We start from the raw sequence: 22,244 nt of genomic DNA on the forward strand, positions 1-22,244 counted from the left end.
TCAAAATCAGGACAGTAGTAGAATTTACAAAATGCTGAGGGACACTCACTGACTTTAGATAAAATGAAAGATATTTGTCTTCCTGTGTCTTCTGATTCCCTGGGATGGAGCTATGTGTTGGTGCTACTCAAGGCAGGATTCTCTGAATCATTAAAGAGGGGCCGGTGAGAGGAGCAGCATGCCTCAGGGGATTGTATGGTTTCAAATACATCTCTGTTATAAATCACAACAGATGGTTGTGGGATTCTTTGAGGTGGGTTTTTATTCAAACAGTACTTTCAGACAACTTCTTTGCACACACCCAGCTTCCTCATCAGTGCAGGTTTCTGCAAAAAGTGTGAAAATGAACAAAGGAAGGTTTACTTTGGGTTTTGTTTTGCAGCTTCAACGGAAAGGCTGTAGGACCTTCAGTTTCCTTTTTCTGTGGTGCTAGACAGGGTTCTTTTGCCTCTACCAGTACTACTGTTCTGTATTACCCAGATAAGGGAAGTGTGTGAGTGGGTTTTTACAGAGTTTGTATGTATTTTTGACATGTATGATATATGTTGTAGGATTGGCATCCACTTCTCTCCTTAGCGTTCCTTTCAGTTAGGAAAAAGTTTGTCTTGCAAGGGGATTAACTCTGCTGATTAGCTGCAGGCTGTGTTTAGGGAATTGGCTGAGCGTTACCTTGCAAACTGGGTTTTCGTCCTCCCAATACCCAGCAACACAGAAGTTGCCTTGTTAGTTTCTAGCTGATAAATTTTCTTTTGCTTAGGAAGGGCATAAATGTTTTGTTGGCTTCCAAGCAGTATTCAATTACCCCAGGAAACTTGAATGCAGTCTTGAACTCTTGACCAGATACCCTATCTGCTCATACTTTTCTTCATTATCCTTTTATGTGTGGCATTTGGTTGATTGGTGGGGTTTTTTATATCCTTTGCAGCAAGTTGGATGGTACTTCAACTCATTTTTCTTCTAGATCACTCTTAATTTCCTATCCCTACTTGGGCCCATAACATATATGACCTTATCTAACTTTCCTCATTTCTCCTTGTTTCTTTCACTGCTTTTATTCAGGCAGAAATGGTGTCGTCTTTTTTTTTTTTTTTTTTTTTTTTTTGGTCCTTTATAGAAGGCTGTTTATGCTTGCTGCAGTTGAAAGGCAGATCTTAGGAAATATGAGCTTCTGTCCTCCTTGAAAGTTGTAAACAGAAGGGGTGATTCTTGCTTTTGATTTTGCCCTGGCTGGATAGATTAATTCTCCTGTGCCGTAAGTGTGTAGGATTTGCAGATCTCTCTTGACCTGTCAAAATGAAACCCAGCTGTAACAATTTCATATCTGCCTCTTGGCTTGAAACAAGATCTGGCTTCTCTGAAGCTTGTCCTCTTATTTGGAGTGCCAGCCTTTCTTTGGGAGAGTGGAAGTCTCTTTGGCAGATTATTTTTATTTGCCTTCAACACAGACCTCTCAACATCTTCGCTCTAAAATGTCTCCTGTACCTGTGGTAGGTTGACCACATTTTTCTCCAGACACAGCAACAGAAAACTTGTGCAACTGCTTTCTCTGTGGGCTTCAAATAAAGCTCTGAAAGAAGCTGAGAGTCTCTTTTAGTAGTAAACCACAGATTTATGCTTGAAAACTGTTCATGCAGCTCTAACAGGAGAGGGAAGACTGTTACAGTCTTGTTAAACTTGAGGTAGCTCCCGTCTTGTCTGGTGGCTGGACAATGCAGTGCTGAGAAGGAACAAGAGGAGAATATTAGTAGCAAGAAAAAAGGAATTACTGTAACAGTGTTTCATCAGAAGCAAAAGTAAAGTAATAATAACTAAATAAAACATTTATAGTAAAGCAAGAATATATTTTAAATACAATTTGCACAAAAAGCTAAATAAACTCTTCCCCTAAGAGAGGAGCTCTTGAAAAAAAATCTGTTTAAAAGAGTTATGTATGCTGTGGTCTGTTTTAATAAGGAGGGAACTGAGAAAATATGATCACATTTTGCAGTGTTTCATCTCTTCTTGTGGTTATTTTTTCATTCAAGCCCAACTCCCATGTCTTTTAGTTCATCATAAATCTTTTAAAAAGAAATAGTTGTTTAGCAGATTTCTTGTTGAGGTATGAGTGTATGTATGTGTGTGTATATACATATGTATATACATACGTGTGTGTACATACACATGTATGCGTGCCAGGATTTAGTCATGTAAAATGTAACTGTTCTCATCTGAAAGCATCTCATTGCCCTTAAGTGTAAAGTCTTATCGTAGTTTTTTGATGAATCCTAGTTCCATGGTACTCTGTCTTCTGGATTGTGCTTTCTAGGTAATAAAATAGTTATTTTATAAATGGCCACATTAAAGCATGTGTTTTATGTTTAAAAACACTGGAGAACTAAGTCATGTTGTCTCGAGTTTGGAAAAGCCAGTGTAATTTCTCCTCCTTGTCTCTCTGGGTTAGGTTACAATTTTTAATTACACGATTGCTTGCCAGCATCCCTCCCACAGACTCTTTGCCTCATCTAGCACACAGAATATATGGTGCTAATCTTGGTGAGTCTTTCCCCTTCTCATTATTGTGGAATAAGTGGCGTAAGGCCAGAAATTTCCTGCACGGTACTCAAAGCTTGCTTTAAAAGAAGAATTAATAATTTCAACATGAATTCCATGCCCCCATCCCCCCCCCCGATATTTCACAAATGTTTGTGAACGTGCCATCCAGTAACAACATACTAGCAGCAGCTTCTTCCCATCTGCAAGTGCTCCACTGCTTAGGTTTCTGGCTTTAAGTCTGTTTTGTATTAGGGTTGAATTGAGTGATCCTTAGCTGTTCACCTCAGGCTCTGTGCAGGTCTTGTCTGGCAGTCACCTTGGTTAGCTGGGTTTGGGACCAGGTGTTTGTTTCTCTCTCATGAGTAGCAATATTCCCATTCTGTAGTGGATGCCGAAACATAAGGAACGTGTGAATACCTGTGCAAAGTCGAAAGTGAGATTTCTCTAGACCAGTATCCTGTGTAGCAGTTGCTAATGGTACGTGGAAAGGGAAGAGTAAAGAAACGGGGCAAATACACAGTGGTGTTTTGCCAGAACATTTTTCTAGCCTCTGATTTGCAGGGTAGGTTATTTCTTTTCCCCCTGTGAGTTATCTAGTTGCTTTTGCAGCCGTGTGAACTTGTAGGATCCCCAGAGTCTTGTGACATGGAATTCCACAGACTGTTATTTGCAAAAACCACCCCATCTTCCTGTGGTTTTTTTGAGTCTGCTTCTTGCTGGTGTCATTGGTGTAAGGATTCCGCTCCAGACTGAAACACCTATGTGCAGGTGCGTGAACACAAGTATCTTGCTGGCAATTCTGGCAGCGGAGCTGAGAGCAGTTCAGCTCACCACCAAGTCAATGTGTATGTTGGGACTCAGTTGCTTAAACCAGAGATATCTGGTGTCATTTTGGGTACTGTGGGTTGTGTATCCTGCCTGGTCTCCTATTGCCACTTGATGGGTTGCAGGCATCCCGATAAACCTGACACATTTTCCAGCTCTGCGCAGGCATCTTAAGATGTGCTAGGATTTCTCAAATATGGCACTTGGGTTTATCTGGTGGGATTGGCTCGTCCTGTCTTGCGGCATCAGCTGGCATGGGAAGGAAACTGTTCAGTGTTTTGATCCAGATCAGTATCTCATCCTGTCCCCTGTTTTGCTCCCTTGTCTCTGTAGAAAGAACTGTCTTCTATTTCTGATCTGGTTTAGATCTACAGCTAAGAGACTTCTGTGTATCTCACATTGCAGAGAACGCACAGATCCTGTCCATGCTTGCTTTGCTTGCAGATGTGAATGTTCATGACCCAGCAAATTCTAATTACTATCAGGTCTCAAGTCAGCTCCCCTAAAAGGAGAGAACCTGCCATTAGCAATCAGCTGTGGATATTTTTGTACTTAAAACTCCTTTTCAGGGCAGGGGTGGAACCCGTTCCTGCCAAGCCAAATTCACTGGAGAGGTTCCTCCTGCTGTTCCTGCCTCTTTTGCTGGGCTCCTTCCAGTTTCTGCAGCAAGGGATTTTGCAGACTCAGCCTCACAATTACAGTTGCTTGATGAAAATACTGCTACAGAACACCTGAAAATGCTCATGTTTGCAAGTGTGTGTGTGTAAAGTAATGCAGTGTGGAGAAAAATGTACTGATGATAAACCATATTTTAATTAATTCTAAGGTTTTATGTGGTTGTGGATGAGAATAAGTATAACGATGCTGCTCAAAAAGATGGATGACTGACTTAAACAGTAGGTGGTCCTTGAACTGAGCAGCAAATGTGAAATATAGCTAAAAGCATCTCCTTCAGCATGTGGTCCTGACTTGCTATGCCTGTGCTACCTACCTTTCCCCGCTGCTTCCTTGTCATCCTCCTGGACTTCACAGCTCTCCCTTTACAGTCACAGCTGCCCCAGAGACACTTGGATGAATTCTGTCATGGACAAACCTACTTTTTCCCTGCAGCTTCTCCCACTGTTGCAATGGAGCAGTTTCGGCTGGAGTTTTGAGAGGCTCAGGCTTTTTAACATTTGTCGAAGTTGTGATCAACTGAAAAATGGCTGTTGCCGTCTGCCGCAATTTCAGTCAATACATGCTTGTGTGCTGTAGATGTAATGGTTTGTGTTCTTTTTAAATAGTCTGTTTGCAAATTTGACACTTGCATGTGTGCTGTATTTGTCTCCTGAAAGCATTTTTAAGTCTTTCCATAGCCTTATTCCAATGAAATGTACTTAAACCCATTACTTAGTGTGTTGTGTTCAAGTTCGTAGTGAAGTTTACAACCTATGCTTGCTCAGCACTTCCAAGGCACACAATTAAAGATGTCTAGATTAAACCTCATCTCCTTAAAACTACGTGTGTATTCATGGCAAAATCTGACCTGGCTCTTCATTCCTGGTTTGAAGACAGGACTGAAAAATACTGACTTTCCCCATTATCCAGCTGCAGAGACAGTAAATGAGAGGCCTCTTAAGGGGCCAGGTGTCCCTTGGCAGCGTTTTGATGGCTCTTGTTTCTACTAAGCAAGCTGGATATTGGGAGTTTCTGAGTTTGTCTGGGTGTGGGGAGAATTGTGTTCTATAGTTTATAAATCTGAATGAGGAGGATTGCTGTGCTCTTTTGGCTCCACTTTCTTTTATTAATTCTTAGGTTTTAATCTTACTATACTGGGTTTGTTCAGTGCTTTTTCTACTCCAGAGCTACCAGCAAGGTGTAGTCATTTAAACAGTTTGAATCAAGACAGCAATTATCATTGAGGTTTTGGACACAAACAGAGAACTTGTTTTGAAAACAGCTGTTGTGGTGGAAGGCAGTGATAGCCCTTTCACTAGGAGTACTCTTTCTGAACCGAAGCAGTCAAATCTGGAAGATCTTGTAATGTTAGAAAAGTTAATGTGAAAATCTGGTATCTTACTGCCCGCATTCCTGATAACTTGGTATTTCAAAACGTCCTGTTAAACTGATATATGGGACTTGGTGAAAACTGAAATGCAAGAATGCTGAGGTTATGGGTGCAGAGATAATGTTTCCTTGTTACATGTAATATTTAGAACGGGTTTGCTAAGCCTGTTGTTTACAGCTGATTTGCAGAATATTCCCAGGAATCTCCAGTTGTGCTGGCAAATTATTTTCTTAACCATTAGTAGTTTGCAAAGAGATTCCAGAAGGAGTATGATCACAGTTCATGAGCAGTCCTAATACACAGGAGCATGTTTGATGCCCCTGGTTCGTGGGCAAGACAGCACAAAGAGCTGGTACCCTAGTGCCTGCTGGCAGCAAGCGCCTCTCCACCTACCAGCTCTGAGTGTTCACCAGTTATAGCAGTCAGTCATCTACCTATCATGTGTTACTAATATGTATAAGAATCTACTTCTGTAGTGAAAATTATTATTACCATTTTTATTGGCAATATCTGAACTAACTAAAACAAGAGCATGGCTCCTTGATGGCATTACACCTGCCTATTTGAAGAAATTCATGTGCGTGTAAAGCATTTTTAAATCAGCTTGGGTGCAGGTGTCCTGTGTGGGCAGGAAAAACAAGTAGCGGTGGCTGATGGTCTCCCGAGATGTGCTGAGCAGCAAAAGAGGGCAGCTCTATAATTAGCACTCAGTAGGGTTCATTTTGTAGGAAAATGTAAATATTTCTTGTCCAGCTTCATCCTTTGCGGCTTTGGGCATGGAGCTGGGACTCTGGTGGTAGGAGGGGACAGTGGTGCAGAGTCTGCGCAGTGCCTGTCCCTCTGTCTGGTGCAGAGGGTGTTTTGGGAAGCTATGTGCTTGAGCAGGCTCCTAAGTTGTTCTGTGTATGGGCTGTATGACCCAAAACATGGGGTGTCTGTGTGGGAGGGTGGATGGAAGCAGTTGTGCTTCATTTCTAGTATAATTATGTGGCCGTGTAAAACTGCTTAGGAGTACAAAGAGAGGAGAGCATGTTCTTCTTATGTTACCAGTAACATCAAGATGTTGCTGGTTTTGATCTGTGCCTTTCCTTAGGATAGGACTGAGCTTCTTATGACTTACTAGAAATGTGGTTATTTCCTAGTCTGGTTAAGCCTGTAAGATGTTTGGGGCTCTTGTTAATTTTCCAATAATGTAAATTAGTAAGATGTACTAGGCAGAGAAATTACAAGCAAAATGCAGCTTACTGAAGCAAAACTGGAAGGTGTGGTGGCATCTCAAGTTGTATACCCCATACCATTATCTTTTCTTAGGATCACTTGCATCCTTTGTAGTTTGCTTGTTTAGATTGCCTCCGCTCTTTTTCTGAAATGCTGATTTTATAATACTTACAGCCAGCTGTGGCTGGCTTCTTCCCACTTTGCATCTTAAAAAGCAATTGATGAAAAGCATATAGAAAGTTCCCTTTAAGTCCCTGTGTTTCCATACTTTGATGTTGCCATGTTTTTCTAAAAATTTACCTTTCCTTTGTGTGTGTACACACAGGCGTTAGTGTGTGTCACCTTGGTATGTTTGTAGAGCCTGTGTAACCACACTGATTTTTCATTAAGATTTACTAATAACTCTTAATAAATGGACAAATAACACTGATTTCATTAGGGTATACTAATGAATGGTCCAAATAATCGAGGACCAGGTTCTGGCATCTTGAGAGAACTTTCTTAGGTTCAGGGATGCCTTGTAGTTTATGTGCAAAGGTGACACTTTTTAATATGCTACTGTAACTTTTGGCATTTGTAATACAAATCATTGAGGCAGAGATGATTATTTGGATGCTGAATGAATGCCTTCAGAAACCAGAAAACCAAACATCTTCTCAGCACTGTTCTTTTGTCTGCTGTTTGCAGGTCTGCTCCTTGTGTCTTGCGTTCCAACATGGTATTGCCTGGTCAGGATGCTGTGTAAGAAGCATCAGTGTGTTCCTCTCCCCCCTTCCCTACCCCATGCAACTAGGCATTACGGAAGAGTTTTTTTCATAAACCGATGACATTTGTTAACTTGAAGAGTTTTTGTAATCAGGTTACACAAAGGAGCTACTTCTAGAAGTTCGGTTGAATTTCAGTGTTCTGGCTAAATTGCCCATGCAGGTTTGGAACAGAAGAAAAAAAGCTTTTTAATTTATTGCATGTTTGATTGAGGTGTGTAAAGCTGAGGTCCTTCACACATGGCAAGTCTGCAGTTAGGTCTTGTTAGTGGACCTATGTTATATATGCTTAATGGAAGAGTGAGAGTGGTCTGACTGGTGAGCTAATGAACTGACTGGTCTGTTTGGAGGACTAATGCTTTTGTGTTTGTCAGAAGTTCCAGATACATTCTATTTTTCCAGCTTTTGAAGAGATTCCCCATTACTATATAGTTTTAGGTGTGTATATGTATATTTGTAAGCTAAGAATGGCTCCTGAGATTGATAAACCTCTAATAAGTTAGTGGTATAACTTAGTAACTTAAGAAGTTTATAGGCATAGGTAAATGCTGTGTTTCCAGTTGGGTGATTGTTTGTTTGGCTTTTTCTTTTTTCTCTCTTGAAGTTTCATTTTGATCCCCTGTCAAAATAGAGTTGATCTCAGGTTGATTATTTTGTCCCTTGAAAAATGTGAATTAAACATCAAGATTCTTAGTATTTTCTGTTGAAGTACAGGAAATGTTAACGAAAGTATTTCAGGGACTTCTATTATAAGCCAGTTAGTTTGTTGTTTCGCTTTGCAGAATTTGTTGTTTACATGAGGAAACTGTGATTCTATTGTTTTTGGCTTATCCCACGCTTGTCCATAAGGTGACCTGTCCTTTTTAACGTGTCCTGTCTTCTGAGGGTGTTTTTTCGGAGGGTATGGTGGGTACTGATTCTCCCTATTCTCTTTAACATTAACAAGGATGGGTTTTTCTAATGAAAAATTCTAGTACGCTCTCTTCTTCCTCCACCTGAAATGCATATCAGCTCTAACAGATCTCGTACCTTCATGGGCTTCATAATTACATTTCCTGAGGCAGAAGCTGGGCATAAGGAAAGGTGGAGTAGCAGCAACGTTTCCTTATGCCTCTAACATCCTGCCCGTAAAAGCAGGGAAATAACTGTTTGGAAAGAAAAAAAGAACAACTTTTGAACTTCTTGTGTAAAATCAACACATTCTCCCATTTGCTGCTTAAGAACAAAGCATGTAATCTTTTTCCCCCTTCTCTGGTTTCCTGGTGGCCATTCTCCAGCATGGCAAAATAACTTGTGTTTGGAATCAGGCCATAATATCAGGTTGTAAGCAAGCAAGCCCTGTTCTCCAGTGCAGCCTAATTGCTGTTCTTCTGACCTTTCCTCAGAAGAAAAGTTTGTTTATCCAGCTTTTCCAGTGGGATATATTCATTAACTGTGTTCTAACATCGTCTGTTCACACCTCCCTTGAAAAGCCTACCCATTGTGACCTCCTGCTCTGTTCTCCTTTCTCCACCATGTCTGCCAGCATTGATCTAAACAGCACTGGAATCACCCCACTCTTTTATTGTTGTCATTTAAAAAAAAAAAAATATCTGACTGTAGCAATTGCCCTGCAATTCTGAAATGACTCACTACTACAGAATTGTGTGTCCTGAGAGAGAAATTGCGGGTTGATCAGGTGGTAGCAGCATGCTGGTGTCACCACTGGAGATGGTATGTAAACTATCTGCTATACACAGCAGCAGGCTAGCAGTGTTTGTGTAAGTTGGGACCTGTGTGGTAAAGTGTTTGTTGCACTGTAGTTCTTATGCTGCAGATTTGTTTAATGGTTGTTTGTATAATCTGTGGCCTAATTTTTACCTGTATAAAAATAAAACAAAACCTTTACTTCCCTTTGCGAGTTCTTTTGTTTTCGATTTGTTTATCCTGTTCTTTTTCACTTGTGAAAAGAAAAAATATGTGTTCATCCTAATTAAGAAAGTAGCTTCCTGGGTTTGTGGCAGTTGTCTGCAGCCTGGTAGTGGGTCGGTTGGTAGATGAGGACTGTACTAGCTGACCCTGGTTTCTGAGGCAGCAGTAGCGTCTAGCAGAGAAGCAGGCATACAGCTAAAGGCAGTAAACTTTTAAATTATCCCAGCGTGAATGTCTACAACTTGAGGCATCTGGATTAATTTGTAAGAAATAAATATGTGTGTGTATATTCTGGAAAATAAATTCATACTGAAACTAGACAGCAAGTGTAATTTGCAAAAAGGGTTGAGTCAGATAAGTTGGTGGCAGTTTTCCGTTTTTGTAATGACAGTAGTGTGTTTTGTCTTTTCTTTTTAGAGAACATAGAAGGTTTGAAGAAACTTGTGCTTTTGTCAGTCCCGCTGTTCACAGCTGAAGTGCTTGGTAGCCTCTTTAACTGTACATGCAAGTAATAAAAACAGGGTGTAGAAAAACAAGGGATTAAAACCCCTCAGAAAGCAGGTCATCAGTACCATCCTGCTGAGTTTATTCAAGGCATTATCTTGCTGAATCAGTTGGTCAGTTTCCTCACAATGCAGAGATCTAAGGATGGAGTGCCACCTTACCCATGTGAGCTTGAGGTCACTAGGATGTGGACTTCAGTGGGTGGTGGCATGGGGCTAGATGGGTAAGGTCCAGCAGCCCACTGCCCTTGCCAGTTTCTTCTCATCTAAGCTGCTTAGCTGCATTCATCGTCTGCAAGATGAGAAGAATTAGCTTAAACCAGGGCGTTGCAGCAAACTTGGATCCAAGACTGGTTCAAGGCTTTTCTCTCTTTATTTCACTTCTTACTGGAACAGCAGTCAAATCTGAGCTCTGAAACTTTAGTAAGTTCAAACTGGAACTCCAGTAAAATTGAACAAAGCTGGGGAATGAACTAAAAAAATTCTTGTTTACTGCAGCCTGGAGGTAGATAATTGACTAAAGGGTTCTGGTATTTATTTTTCAGCATCTGACCTCTTAAGGCTGGGGATATAAAAGAGGTAAAATCCTATCATGAAGAGCTGTGTAAGTTTACACTAATCCCATCATTAAGGTCAATGTAAGTCTAGCAAACAGTGATGGTGCTGAGATGATCGCCTAATTTGCCCTCTCTCCTCTTGTCTTTCCTGAAATACTGAACTGAATTTTTGCCAGATTAGATCTGGCAGTAGTAGGTAAAGCTAATGATTGTAGTGTGCTGCTTCAGAAATGTCTTTTGGATACTACCCTATTTTTAATAAAACATGCTGTCATGGTTTAACCTAAGCCAACAATGAAGTACCATGCAGCCACTCCCTCACTCCCCTTCCTGCCCCTGGTGGGCTGGGGAGGAGAAGCGAAAAAAGGTAAAACCCATGGGTTGATATAAGAACAATTTAATAATTTAAATAAAGTAAAATCTAACAACAACAACAATAATAATTGGAATTAAGAGGAGAGAGAGAGGGAGGAATAAACCCTGAGAAAAACAAGTGATGCACAATACAGTTACTCACCACCCGCTGACCGATGCCCAGCCAGTCCCTGAGCAGTGATGGGCAGCCCCTGGCCAACTCACCCCAGTTTCTATACAAAGCATGATGTTTATGGTATGGAATATCTCTTTGACTGGTTTGGGTCAGCTGTCCTGACTTTGCTCCCTCCTGGCTTCCTGTGCACCTGCTCATAGGCAGAGCATGGGAAACTGAAAAGTCCTTGACTTAGGGTAAGCATTACTTAGTAACAACTAAAACATCAGTGTGTTACCAACGTTATTCTCATCCTAAATCCAAAACACAGCACTGTACCAGCTACTAAGAAGAAAATTAACTCTATCCCAGCTGAAACCAGGACACGTGCTAATATAAAGGCTGTACAGAACAGTGCAGTCATTACAGTATTCACTATTAATGACATGTGCCAGGTGATACAAATTTTCTGGAGTGTAAAAGAAGAAAGAAATCCTTCATGCACAATAAACTGCCAGGGTGCTTCCTTTTGTCTACAGTATGTGAAATACCTAATTTGGATGCCTCTTTGAAGAGACTGGTTCCTTTTTTAATATTTCTGTGGAAGCTGTGTGGAGTGTTAACTGCACAAAGTGCAGTGAGAAGGGTAGTGTTGGTGCAAAAATATTTCATATGGGCTTATTTAATGAAAACCTAGCTTGCTCTGCTGAAGAGCTGCAGTCACTCAAAACTTTATTAGGTTTTAGATGGAGTTCGTTTTTAGCTTCTACTGTTTGATGCTTACATGTATAAAGTAGCAGCTACATAAGTTGACTGTAAATGTGTATGACTCTTCTGTCATGACCATATTCAACAACTTCAGTTTATTTGGCTTAGAGGATGTGTACTTTACTAAAGATACTAGTGATTGCTTACAACTGTTAACATCTCTCCCCGCCTCCCCGCCCCCCCCCCCCCCCCCCCCCCCCCCCCCCCCCCCCCCCCCCCCGGTTACTGTTATGGGCTTTTGAGACCTTTAAAATGCCGGTTTTATTTAAGGTTAGATAACTGTACTTCCTAGATTTTGTGGGGGTTTAAGAGGTATGCATGGTAGAGGAGGGCTTTTTCCCTTCAGAAAAGTTTCAAGTATGAGATCAGTGCCAGGCTGACCCAGGGAGAGATAGTAACAGTAACTTCTTGAATTTTTTACAGAACTCTGTTCCGCAAACAAGGAGCCTCCCCACCATGACTAGTATTTGCTTGAGAAGATGGTGTATCTTTTTTAACAGCTTGTTTTCATTGCGGTGTCACTGATAAGGGAAAAACTGTCAGGGTTGTACTATTCGTGAAGAGCCAATGCATTACAAGATGGTGTTTCCTGGATGGGAATTGTTACTGTGCGGTTTTTAAGAGGTTTGGGGTTTGCTTTCAAGTAGAACAAATCTGAACAAAATGACTTGGTTGGTGGAACTGTGACCATGTACATGCTCATGGTTTCTAACACCAGCTCTGAAGCTGGGCCTGGTTAGGAAGTTGTTGCCTTTTCTTGATACAGGCAGGTTTTGTCAGAAGGCTTAAAAAATTTATTTGATGATGCGATCTTTGAACTACCCAGTCAACCTGAGAAGGGAATGTTGCTCTAAAGATAAAATGGTGTTTGAAGCACATGGTGGAAATTGGCACATCACCCAGCTTCTGCTGAGACAAGGCCCATGACTGAGCTTGCCTCAGACTTGAGAAGTGGTGGCAGAAACTGCAGGGAGAAGACTGCAAGCCTTGGCCTGGCATGGGGCTTGCTCTTCCTGCACTGTGCTTCCCCAGGAACAGCTGGTTGGTTTCCAGTAACAGTTTTAATGTAAAATGTAGATAGCTGCGTTTGGAGACCTGGGGGGTTGTTGCTGCAAGCAACCTCTTCCTGCCCACTGTTAGATGAAGGGTGTTGGATTCTTGCATTGCAGGGTCACATGCAAATACTGTGGTGTAATGACCCAGGGTCCTAATATTACTTAATTGCCTGATTGGTAATTGTATTAATAGCTCAGGTTCCAGACCATACTTAACCTACTTTTCAAGATACACCAATTAGTTTCCTATACAATATCTTGTATAAGCTTGTTTCCTGATGGTCTGCTAAAAGCTAGATTTTGTTGTACAGGTCACAAAGAGGCGGGTAATCCATTTTACTTCATTAAACCCCTTACCTTCTTGAACAGCCAGCTGTCAAAACTCACATACTTTCTGGGGAGGAGACTTGAAGGAGTTTTTTTATTGTTTGTGGTGTTTCTTACATCTAGGTTTACTGCAACTTGCAACATCGATAGAGCTGTGAAATGTTGCTTAAATTGTGTAATGTATTGCTTTAAAAATATGTCATAATATGGAGGGAAAAAAAGGTACAAATCTGCATAAAACCTGCTGTGTCTTTGGGACAGAATCTAATGTCAAGCCTCAGATACTATTCTTCATACAGTTGGTTTTCACTTTAAACAGATGACTGGCTTTTTAAAACTGGGTTGCATGCCAGTAGTTAAAAGTACAGCCATATAGGGTATGTCAGGGTTTGTATCTAGGGGTTTTCAGAGGTGAGGTCATGATAAACTTAAGCAGCAATGTTAATATCACCAGCAAATAGATTCCTTTTTCTAGCCTTCCTTTCACAGTGCCTGAACATTAACTCTGTTTATATTGCCTCTGTTTGAAGGAAAATTATTTGTTAAAAGGAATAAAGGGAAGTTAAGAGTTCTTGTTTTGTTTCTCTGCTGCTTAAAAATATTCACCGTATAAACATCTGAGTGTTTACATCAGAGGGGTCAGACAGGAGCCATAATGTTTTACTTTACCCCTTGTCATTCAGTGCTTTCATTAGCCTGCCAAGCCACACTGTGTGGTGGTATTTGGGAAGAACTGAAAATAGTCTGAAAGTAACAAGCGCTTACTTATTAACTGGAGTGCCTATACCTTGTAAAATTATGCTAAAACTATAAGTTGTGGTAGTTGCATGGGGATTTCTTTAACCGCTGCAGAAGTGCTCTGGAACAGAGACCACATTGCATCACAGGTATCTTGGTTAAAGTTTTTTTTCGTAGACCTTTAGTGTACAAATTAATAAACAAAGAGCACCTAAGCTTTGGTGCACCTGCGTTGTGAGTTCTGCATGCAGCTGTGCTCACCACATCTGAGAATGGGCTTACTGCAGTTAGTTGCCCTTCTCTAAAATGATTGAGAGGATGTAGCAGCTACCTTAGGAAAGACTAAGGAGTCCAGGGCCCCTTGCTTTGGGGAAGAAAAAAGGAGGTGTGTGATCATGGTTTACAAAATCACAAAGTTGATTTGTAAGCTGAATGTGAAACTCAGGTTCACAGTGTCCTGCCGTATTAGGATTAAGGGACACTCAATATATTTTTAACAGAATGCAGATGGCGGTACGTCTTCACACTTAAGTCATTAATTTCTGGAACTTGCTGCCACTGGAGGCATAGAGACAGGCAATGTCGGCAGGTTCAGAAAGGGTTTTTGTGCATGCATAGACACCAGGTCCATAAATGGACACTAACCAGACTCAGAAGGGAGGTGCCCTCTGAATTCCTGCTACAACACTTGTGGATGCCAGCAGAGAGGCTGCAGAAAAGGCTCATGTGCTCTCTAGAAATAGCCTTTATTTTTGCTGCTGTTGGAGGCAGAATACCAGGCTGGATGCACCGAACACCTGACCTGGGAGGGTGCCACTCCTCTTGCTACCTCAGGAGGGCATGGTGCAGGCTGTTCTTGAACTCACTGTCTGTCAGTGTAATTATTTAAGACTCAGGTCAGCCAAACCTGCTTAGAAAAACAAAATCCTTTTCTAAAAAAGAGACTGCTTCCTTGCCTCACGTGCCACTGACAGGGGTGCTAACGGGATCACACCGAGTGCAGGAGGCAAAAGGTACTGAAGAGTATGCAGAGATTATTCTGCCTACATCCATCCTGTCAGAAAATTCCCCTTTGCCTGACTCGGAGAGCAACCTTACCTCATTCAGGAGGACACAAACATTTCAGGGTGCAGTTATGTGAGAAGGTGCAATGCTTGGAACTGCCTGAGTGCTGACACTTCTCTTGGGCCATCCTGCCCCAGTTGGTCTTATCCGTAGCTTTCTGGCTGCTGGTGTCTCTGACTGACCTCTTGTGGATGGACATGACCAGTAGCTCTACCTGGTGATCCTCAGGCTTTCAAATGGAGGAAGAGCACATCTGAGTGTGGGCTTGCCCTGGCATGGAAGGAGAAATTCCCGTTGCTGGCAAAGCTACTGAGCTCACAGGAGGGTTAGGATGAGAGAGAAGCAAGATGTTTGTTTCAAAATAATTTAATTGCAAGGTTTCAATTTCTTTCTTTCCTGTGGGAGTGCTGGCAGCCTGTAGGAAAGAGAGTGTTCTGGCTTGTGGAAGTAGCAACAATTGAGATCAGAAGTCCCTTTCTCTGTTTTCCTTCCTGTATTCTCTGCTAGGCTTTTTTGTTGTATGATACCACTGTTAGCTAAATCCTTGCTGTAATGCAAACATCATGTAAGTAGGATGTATTAGCTGCAATTTTTATGACTGAACAAGGCTTAGATCCCCCCCCCCCCCCCCCCTTTTTTTTTAAATGTAGATTAGGCTGCATTTCTCATTTGTCAAAGCCTCAATGCTTTACTTCAAAAATTATTCCTGGCCACAATTAACAGCAAGATCAGGGCATCTTCATCTAACTGAATCAAAGGTTTAATATGAAAAATGAGGGCAGGGTATAGGGACTGATTGCTTTAATATGTCCCTGGGATGGGTTAACTTTTCTTCCAATGTTATTTTCCTGTGTCTGTCAAGCTGAAATGTTAAGAGGAGCTTGGCTCCCCATTCCTCAAGAGATGCTAATTTATTGAAGTTTTGTGAAAAAACGAGATTAGATAGAAGAGAGAGACAGACTTTCTTGTATCCCTCCATAAGTAGAAACCTATAGTAGTGGTTATGGGAAGCCATGCATCTGTCTCAAGGCAAGAATCCCAAGGAAACGGGCTCTATGGTTTTGGGGTTTTCTTTGTGGAACTTTTTCTCAGCCTCATCCCATAGCAGCTTGCTAGCTGTGGAGTTCAGTGCTTTCTTCCTGCTTGCAGGACTAGGGTTTGGCAGTAACCGTGAGACTTGGACTTTCATAAAGTCCCTGATGTGATGTGATTCTTTTTTTGGGGAGACCACAACTTGATTTGCAGTTTGTTTTAATTGTAATTTGTGCAATTTTGGTTGTGTTCCTTGAGGATTCATGCTGAGCTCATTTCTGGAGGGTTTTGAGCATAAATGTTAAAAAGAGACTGCTGCTTCTCTAAACATCTGCGATAAAATATGGGAGATGTGCATGGGGGGTGGAGGCAGGCAATAAAGAAAAAACTTATTCTGTCCTTTTTGTTGAGAGGAAGCTCAGCTGTGAAAAGGCGGTACATCATGAGCTCTAATGAAAGACCAGCGTTCCCCTTGGGAAAATGAAAGCACTTGCCTCATTTCCCTCTCACTGGCAGCTGTTGCTTAGGAATTTCATTTGAGAATGAAATACTGCTTTGGTTGACCTGAGGACTGGCTTTAATACAAATGGCTGCCAGTGGTGCGCACTGGTGTATTGGGAAGGACAGCAAGATTTTCATAGACATTAGTAGCTCTGAGTAGAAGTAGTGTTTTGGGCCCAGATATATCATCTGTATAGATTCTGATGTATTCAGCTGTCTCCTTGAGATGAGTTTTTATCTTTTGCATCTGTGCTGGGCTGAGGAATTAGCAGATAACATCAGAAGCAGGGAATGGAAGGAGACCAGGAGCTCTGATGAGGAAAACACTTAGTTGGGCTGGGAGGAGGAAGGGGTGATGACATGGCAGCCATCACTGAGAATATAATTTAGCTAAGTGATGGAGGAGTCACACCTATCTAAAGCTGTTTTTTGGTTTTGTTTTGTTTTTTCCAGAAATAACATTGAAGTGTTTGTGCATTGTTTTACAAAGAAAAATCCCTTATTGAACACTGGCACCCAGAAGTGCCATTGTTAAGCCCAGCAATGTCTGGGCCTTGGCTGACAGAAGAAGACACAGTGTGAATTTTGCTGACCACGCTTGTACTTCACTCTGCTGCTGTGACATATGCAAGGATCTGTGGTTAGGCAATTCATCACCAGGACTAAATTTTGAAGAAAGGCAGTTTCACAATTCCCAGCATACAGATTTTGTGAGGTGTGTGTGCTGGGTGTTTTGTAGGGAGCTGAAGATGAATCTGCTGTGTCTAAGTTGGCCTAGATATTAATTGACTGGCTGGACCGTGCCATCCCTCATGCCTCAGCCATGCGCTGGCTCCAAGGAACTGTGCTAGGCGTTGCAGAGCATGACTGGGGACCATGGGAGAGGGCCACAGTGGAAAAAACGTTTGTCCTGGGTTAATTGAGCCACTGGGTGATACAGGGTAGCTTCTCCTCTCACCAGACCAGGCAGAACTGTCACAAGAACTGATGGTAGGCATACTTGGCTGCAATATCTAAACCTCATCTCTGAAAGGCCCTTGCTCCTTTGTTTAAACAGCTGAGGTTGGAGTAACCGCTTTTCCAGTAGTCCCACCCTGAGCAGGTGTGGCTTCAGCCCCTTGGTGGCCATTTCAGAGCAAGGTGATACAAGCATATTGTAAAGCATGGTAGAGATGAGTTAATTACTCTGCTACTTTGCTGTTGTATTGGATGACTCAAGGTCTTCTACAGGTAATAAATTTACCTGCTGAGATAACAAAGTGGAATCTGATATGCTGGACCTAAGCAGAGTTAGCATAGCAAAGGACTTTTAGTTGGTTCTGTTATGAGGTGGCGTATGTGTGGAAGGAAATTGCAGAACTGTGGGAGATGAATTTGCCTAGTCTTCTTCCACCCACCTAAGTGTGATGGTCAAAGGAGACTGACTTATTTTAACTGAAAGCATGGCTAGGCAAAGCTGTATGGCAAAAGTGCCACTGAATGCTGATTTCCTGCGTAACACAGAGAACATACCTTTATTTCACAGATCAGGAAACTGAGGCAAAAAGGAACACCAGTAAAACAGAACTGGTATTTCCAGGAAAGTTGGGGAAGAAAACTGTATACCATCTTGTCAGTTTCTCCTTGCATGTTGGTTAACTGTAATTAGGAAAATTAAAATACACAGGTGCCTCAAATCTGTGTGTGCTACTTAAGGACACTCACTGAGAGCTGCTGACCCAGTGAATCGCAGTGAGCTGAGGCTGGCTTGTTCATAATAAACTCAGTGAGGTGTTTCTTCATTGGCTTTCTCCTGACAGCAGTCATGTGGGATTTACTGTCTCTGCAGTCTGTGTGACAGCAGTGTGATTTTCTATAGGTGCTGGTGTCTAGCTAGTGAGGAGGTTTTGTTTGCTTAGTTGGAGTAATGTGCTTTGATGTGTGTGCAGTTGGAGTGTTCTGAGCATTTGTTTGGGAGTGGGAGGGTATCTCCAGATTAATCCTGACAGATCTCAGGCTTAGGTTTCTGATGGGGTAGAGCTATATTTCCTTTCCTGTGACTGATGCCTTCCACTGTTCACTGTCTGTGGTCTTGATGGTCAAAGGTGGTGGGCTGGAGTGAAAAAAATGTTTGAAGTAAACAGTGTTTTTTGTCTATTGCGTATCATACTTTTCTTGAATGGATTTGGATCTATTCTTTAATATTTTAATATACTAGTAGTCCTTTTTTGTATTCAGTTCATAGTTCAGTTAATGTATAATCTACATGCCGTTAAAAGGCTTTGGTTGTTTAGAAAATGCGTTACAGCTACATTTGTTGGCAGTATGCTACAGGAGGAGAATTTATGGTACAGAATCACAGCTCTTGCGTAAACAGGGCTCTATGTTTTCTGTGGGCTTAATTAAACTTTGTCAGAATTGCCTGGCCTCTAGTATCAGTGCAAGAAGGTGGAAATTCCAGCGGTATGTTCAGGTAGGGAATCATGTCTTAACTCAGCTGAGGGAGTGTCAGCTCCCCTGGTGATGTCCAGTGACCTACAGCTCTGTAGCAGAGCTACACCTGAGAAGACTGGCACGACTCGGCATCAGTTGCTAGTCCCTCTCACCTGCTACATCCAGCTCATTGCCAACATGTGCAGCCACCCCTTTCTCTCCCGTTGTTCCCATCAGTTCCAGCACCCTCAAGCCCACGCTTGCAAACGCATTTGGCTCTGTCAAGAGCCTTTTTAGCATTTGGCGCTGTATTCTCCAACACCCATTACAGACCTGACTCCAGGGCATCACCAGAGTAAGTCTTCACACTCTTGTGCATACACAGGTTGTTTCCTAGCTGTCAGCCTGGTGAAGTTACCCTATGCCATCAAAGGCAATAGGTTCTTTTTGTCATCTATAGTTATTAAAAGTCTGTCTTGCAAAATTAAACCTCTTGAGTGGCACAAGTTAATGTGAAGTGGGGTTTTTTTTGTTTGTTTTAAACAAAGGTTGAGGGTTTAAACATAGGAAAGGTGGTGAGTGTTCTCTTTTCTAGTTAATGTTTTCTATTCGTGGTAATGGATGTTGTGGATGATTTCAGTAGTCATGGTAACAATTGGCTCCAACAGGGTAGGTGAGAGAGGTACCTGCTTGAACAATCAGCAATGGAATAATGTTAAATGCTAAAATTGAGGTGTGCATTATTGTAAGTTCAGTATCAATAGTGGTAGGAAATTGACAAGGTATGAACTCCACAACCTGCTTTTCTCTCAGACTGGTTTCCAGGTGAAGGAGCTTCTCTGCAGCTACACAGAGTAGGAACATTCCAAGTTAAAGCCTGGGTTCTTGGAATCAGTCACACAAACGGCAAATGCTCTGTCAGACCTTCATGGCCAGAGGCCTGCAGGCTGTTACCTGTCCCTGCAGTATCCACTGCTAAGGTTGTCTCGGCCCACTCTCGCAACATTATTGGAAGTCAACATTTAGAATGCCTGTATTTTCAGACTTGGACTATGGGCTGTTGCTTTTGATATTTATTTTAAGCATGAAAACAGCAATAACATTTACTTTGATTTCAGAGAAAAAAATTACTACTTGGGTTTTTTTTTTCTGTGCCTGCTTTGTTTTATAGCTATTCATTTGCCCCCAAATAGAACACTACAAAGCTGTAACAGCCTCTGGGGAGATGAAGTGAGCAGTTTAGATGAAGCTGTATTTGTCATTATTATGGGTGAATATGGGGGAGGGTGAATATGAAAAATAGAAGGGCAAGAAAGCTTAATTTCTCTAGTGAGAATAGAGACTTGAATTCTGAAAACACTTCGTAATTTGATATTTTGTAATAGACTAGGTGGGGTCTGGCAACTGCAAGATACTACGCAGTCTTAGAGTTGGGCTTAAGGAACTAATAAGAGTTGTATTTTACTGGTGTTCCTTTTTGCCTCAGTTTCCTGATCTGTGAAATAAAGGTGTGCTCTCTGTGTTATGCAGGAAATGGCTATCTGAGCCCAGATCAGAACTGAAGTTTTCTGGCTTCCGGTTCTCCATTCAGACCACACCTTTCTTTTTATAGCTATGGGAAAAAAGTCTGCTCCAGCATGTCATTTAGTGAAATGCCATATAGGAAAAGCAAAACTAAGCCCAAAAAGAGCTAAAACTAGCTGGTTTAAAATTAGGAGACAGAAAAAGTTTTGCAGATTCTTCCTGGCAAGTGGAAACTTACAGTTCAGCTCCAGATGCGCTCATCTTTGGGGTCGTTCCTGGCAAACTGAAGTGCCTGCAAAGGTGTGTGCTGAGTGGTGTCCAAAAGACTGTGAAACAGGACTGGCCACTGAAGTCAGGGAAATCCTTTTTTTAGGATAAGCTTTGCCAGGATGTGCTTGTGAGGACAGATTGGAGCACTGTGACTTGATGGTATATCCATACAGTGAATGTATAGTCCTCTGTTCAGGTGTACCTTGAAAACATCAAGCTTCTTCAGAGCTTCTCCCTTGCTAAGTGAAGTCTTCAACCATTAAAGCTGAGCGTGGAAACTCTTTCGTACTATATATGGCATCTATGCTAGTGGTAGAAACTGGAGTGTATTTATAATGCTAGTTTGCTGCAGGAATATGGATAGGGAACAAATGTTTGTTTGGATAAAATCCAACTCCAGGGATTGGTTTTACTGCTGCGTGTAAAATCCGTAGCAAGCTCGTAAAAGCAGCTGTTGAAAAAATCTAATAGGGCCTTAGCCATGGAAAAAGCCCATGAATTTGGTGTAACATGATACAGCTGGAAAGTTACTTGTGATGGGTCGTGTAGTAGTCAGTGACCCTGTGCGTAGAATGCTGTCTGTTACATTGGAATGCAGGGGTGCTCTTATGTTGTTGGCATACGTGGAGATTGTTGGTGTTACTTGTTAGTACATGCTTCTGTTTTCATGTATGTTCTTCATTTGTTTAGAAATACCCATTTGTACCCTAAGTTATATTTCATGAAAATTGCAACTGTATTCTTAACAATATTGCATAGCGTTGACATGAGCAAATCAAGCCATAAAATGGAGCCGAGCTGTTTTACATGATGTTGATAAATACTTGAATGAAAACAGTTGGCAGAAAAAGGGCACAAGTATCTTTGGGTGTGCTGATTTCACCATCTCCATTCAGGCCAAGTGTTCCATTTGATTTGCCTAACATATTAACCCTTTCTGTTTCTGTATGGCTAATTACTGTAAGTTGAGTCTCTGGAATAATTACCATTTGTACTAAGAATGCTTATGTCCAAAGTCATAAAATAATTGGGGTTTCTTTCATTTTTTTAAAAACTGCTGTCTCTGTTGTTGTTTAAGGATGTTCAGAAGGAGAGAGAACCTCATGTTTATCTCAGTAAAGAAGAAGTTAAAGAGAAGATACAAAGCTATAATTCATCTGTCACTGATAAATTAAAGATGACCTTGGTAAGTTTTGCGTAGGACCGCTGTAGTTTTTAATAGGAGCAGTTGAACTGTAACTTTGTAGTGCAATGTGAATCATTTTATTTTCAGCATCTTACATATGAAACTGTCTCTGTTTTACTTTGTAAGAGGCTCTTAAATCTAGAAATTAAATCTCATGTCTGAAATGGTTTTTATCCACATAGCTCTTTTATATGGATTGAAACAAACTGTAGTAGAAACAAATGCATATGTCATTTGAAATGTGTTTAAGAAACTCTCAGTTGACACCAAGATGTAAATTTGTCAGATGAAAACCCTCAGTTGGTAAACGTGAAGGGATATTTATCTTGTTCTGTAGATAAATTTTTGTCAGGTATCTCTCCGGTAACTTTTCTCATTGGTTGAGCATCTTTAAAGCATGAAATACTTACTATAGGAGGGCTAATTTTCAGAGTAGTCATACAGGTTTTCAGCATGAGACTTCCTTCCCCCCCCAAACAGACAACACAGTCAATGGAATGCGTATGGAGTTCTCATTCCAAGGATTATGGACCAGGTCTA

The 22,244-nt window shown here is 41.5% G+C and overlaps 1 protein-coding gene across 2 annotated transcripts in view; it reads left to right on the forward strand.

Moving 5' to 3' along the window:
* Window positions 1–22,244, forward strand: part of RASSF3 (Ras association domain family member 3) — a 54,137-nt gene that overhangs the window by 26,813 nt on the left and 5,080 nt on the right. Inside the window, exons 1-2 of one of the 2 annotated variants that reach the window (XM_040595600.1) lie at window positions 9,777–9,795; window positions 21,597–21,704. In XM_040595600.1, the coding sequence (XP_040451534.1) occupies window positions 21,696–21,704 (9 nt within the window). In that variant the 5' untranslated portion in view covers window positions 9,777–9,795; window positions 21,597–21,695. Of the gene's footprint in view, window positions 1–9,776; window positions 9,796–21,596; window positions 21,705–22,244 lie in introns of those variants that run through there. The other variant, XM_040595599.1, reaches the window with a different exon arrangement.

Source organism: Falco naumanni, chromosome 5 (assembly GCF_017639655.2).
Source record: "Falco naumanni isolate bFalNau1 chromosome 5, bFalNau1.pat, whole genome shotgun sequence".
NCBI classification, from domain to species: Eukaryota; Metazoa; Chordata; class Aves; order Falconiformes; family Falconidae; genus Falco; species Falco naumanni.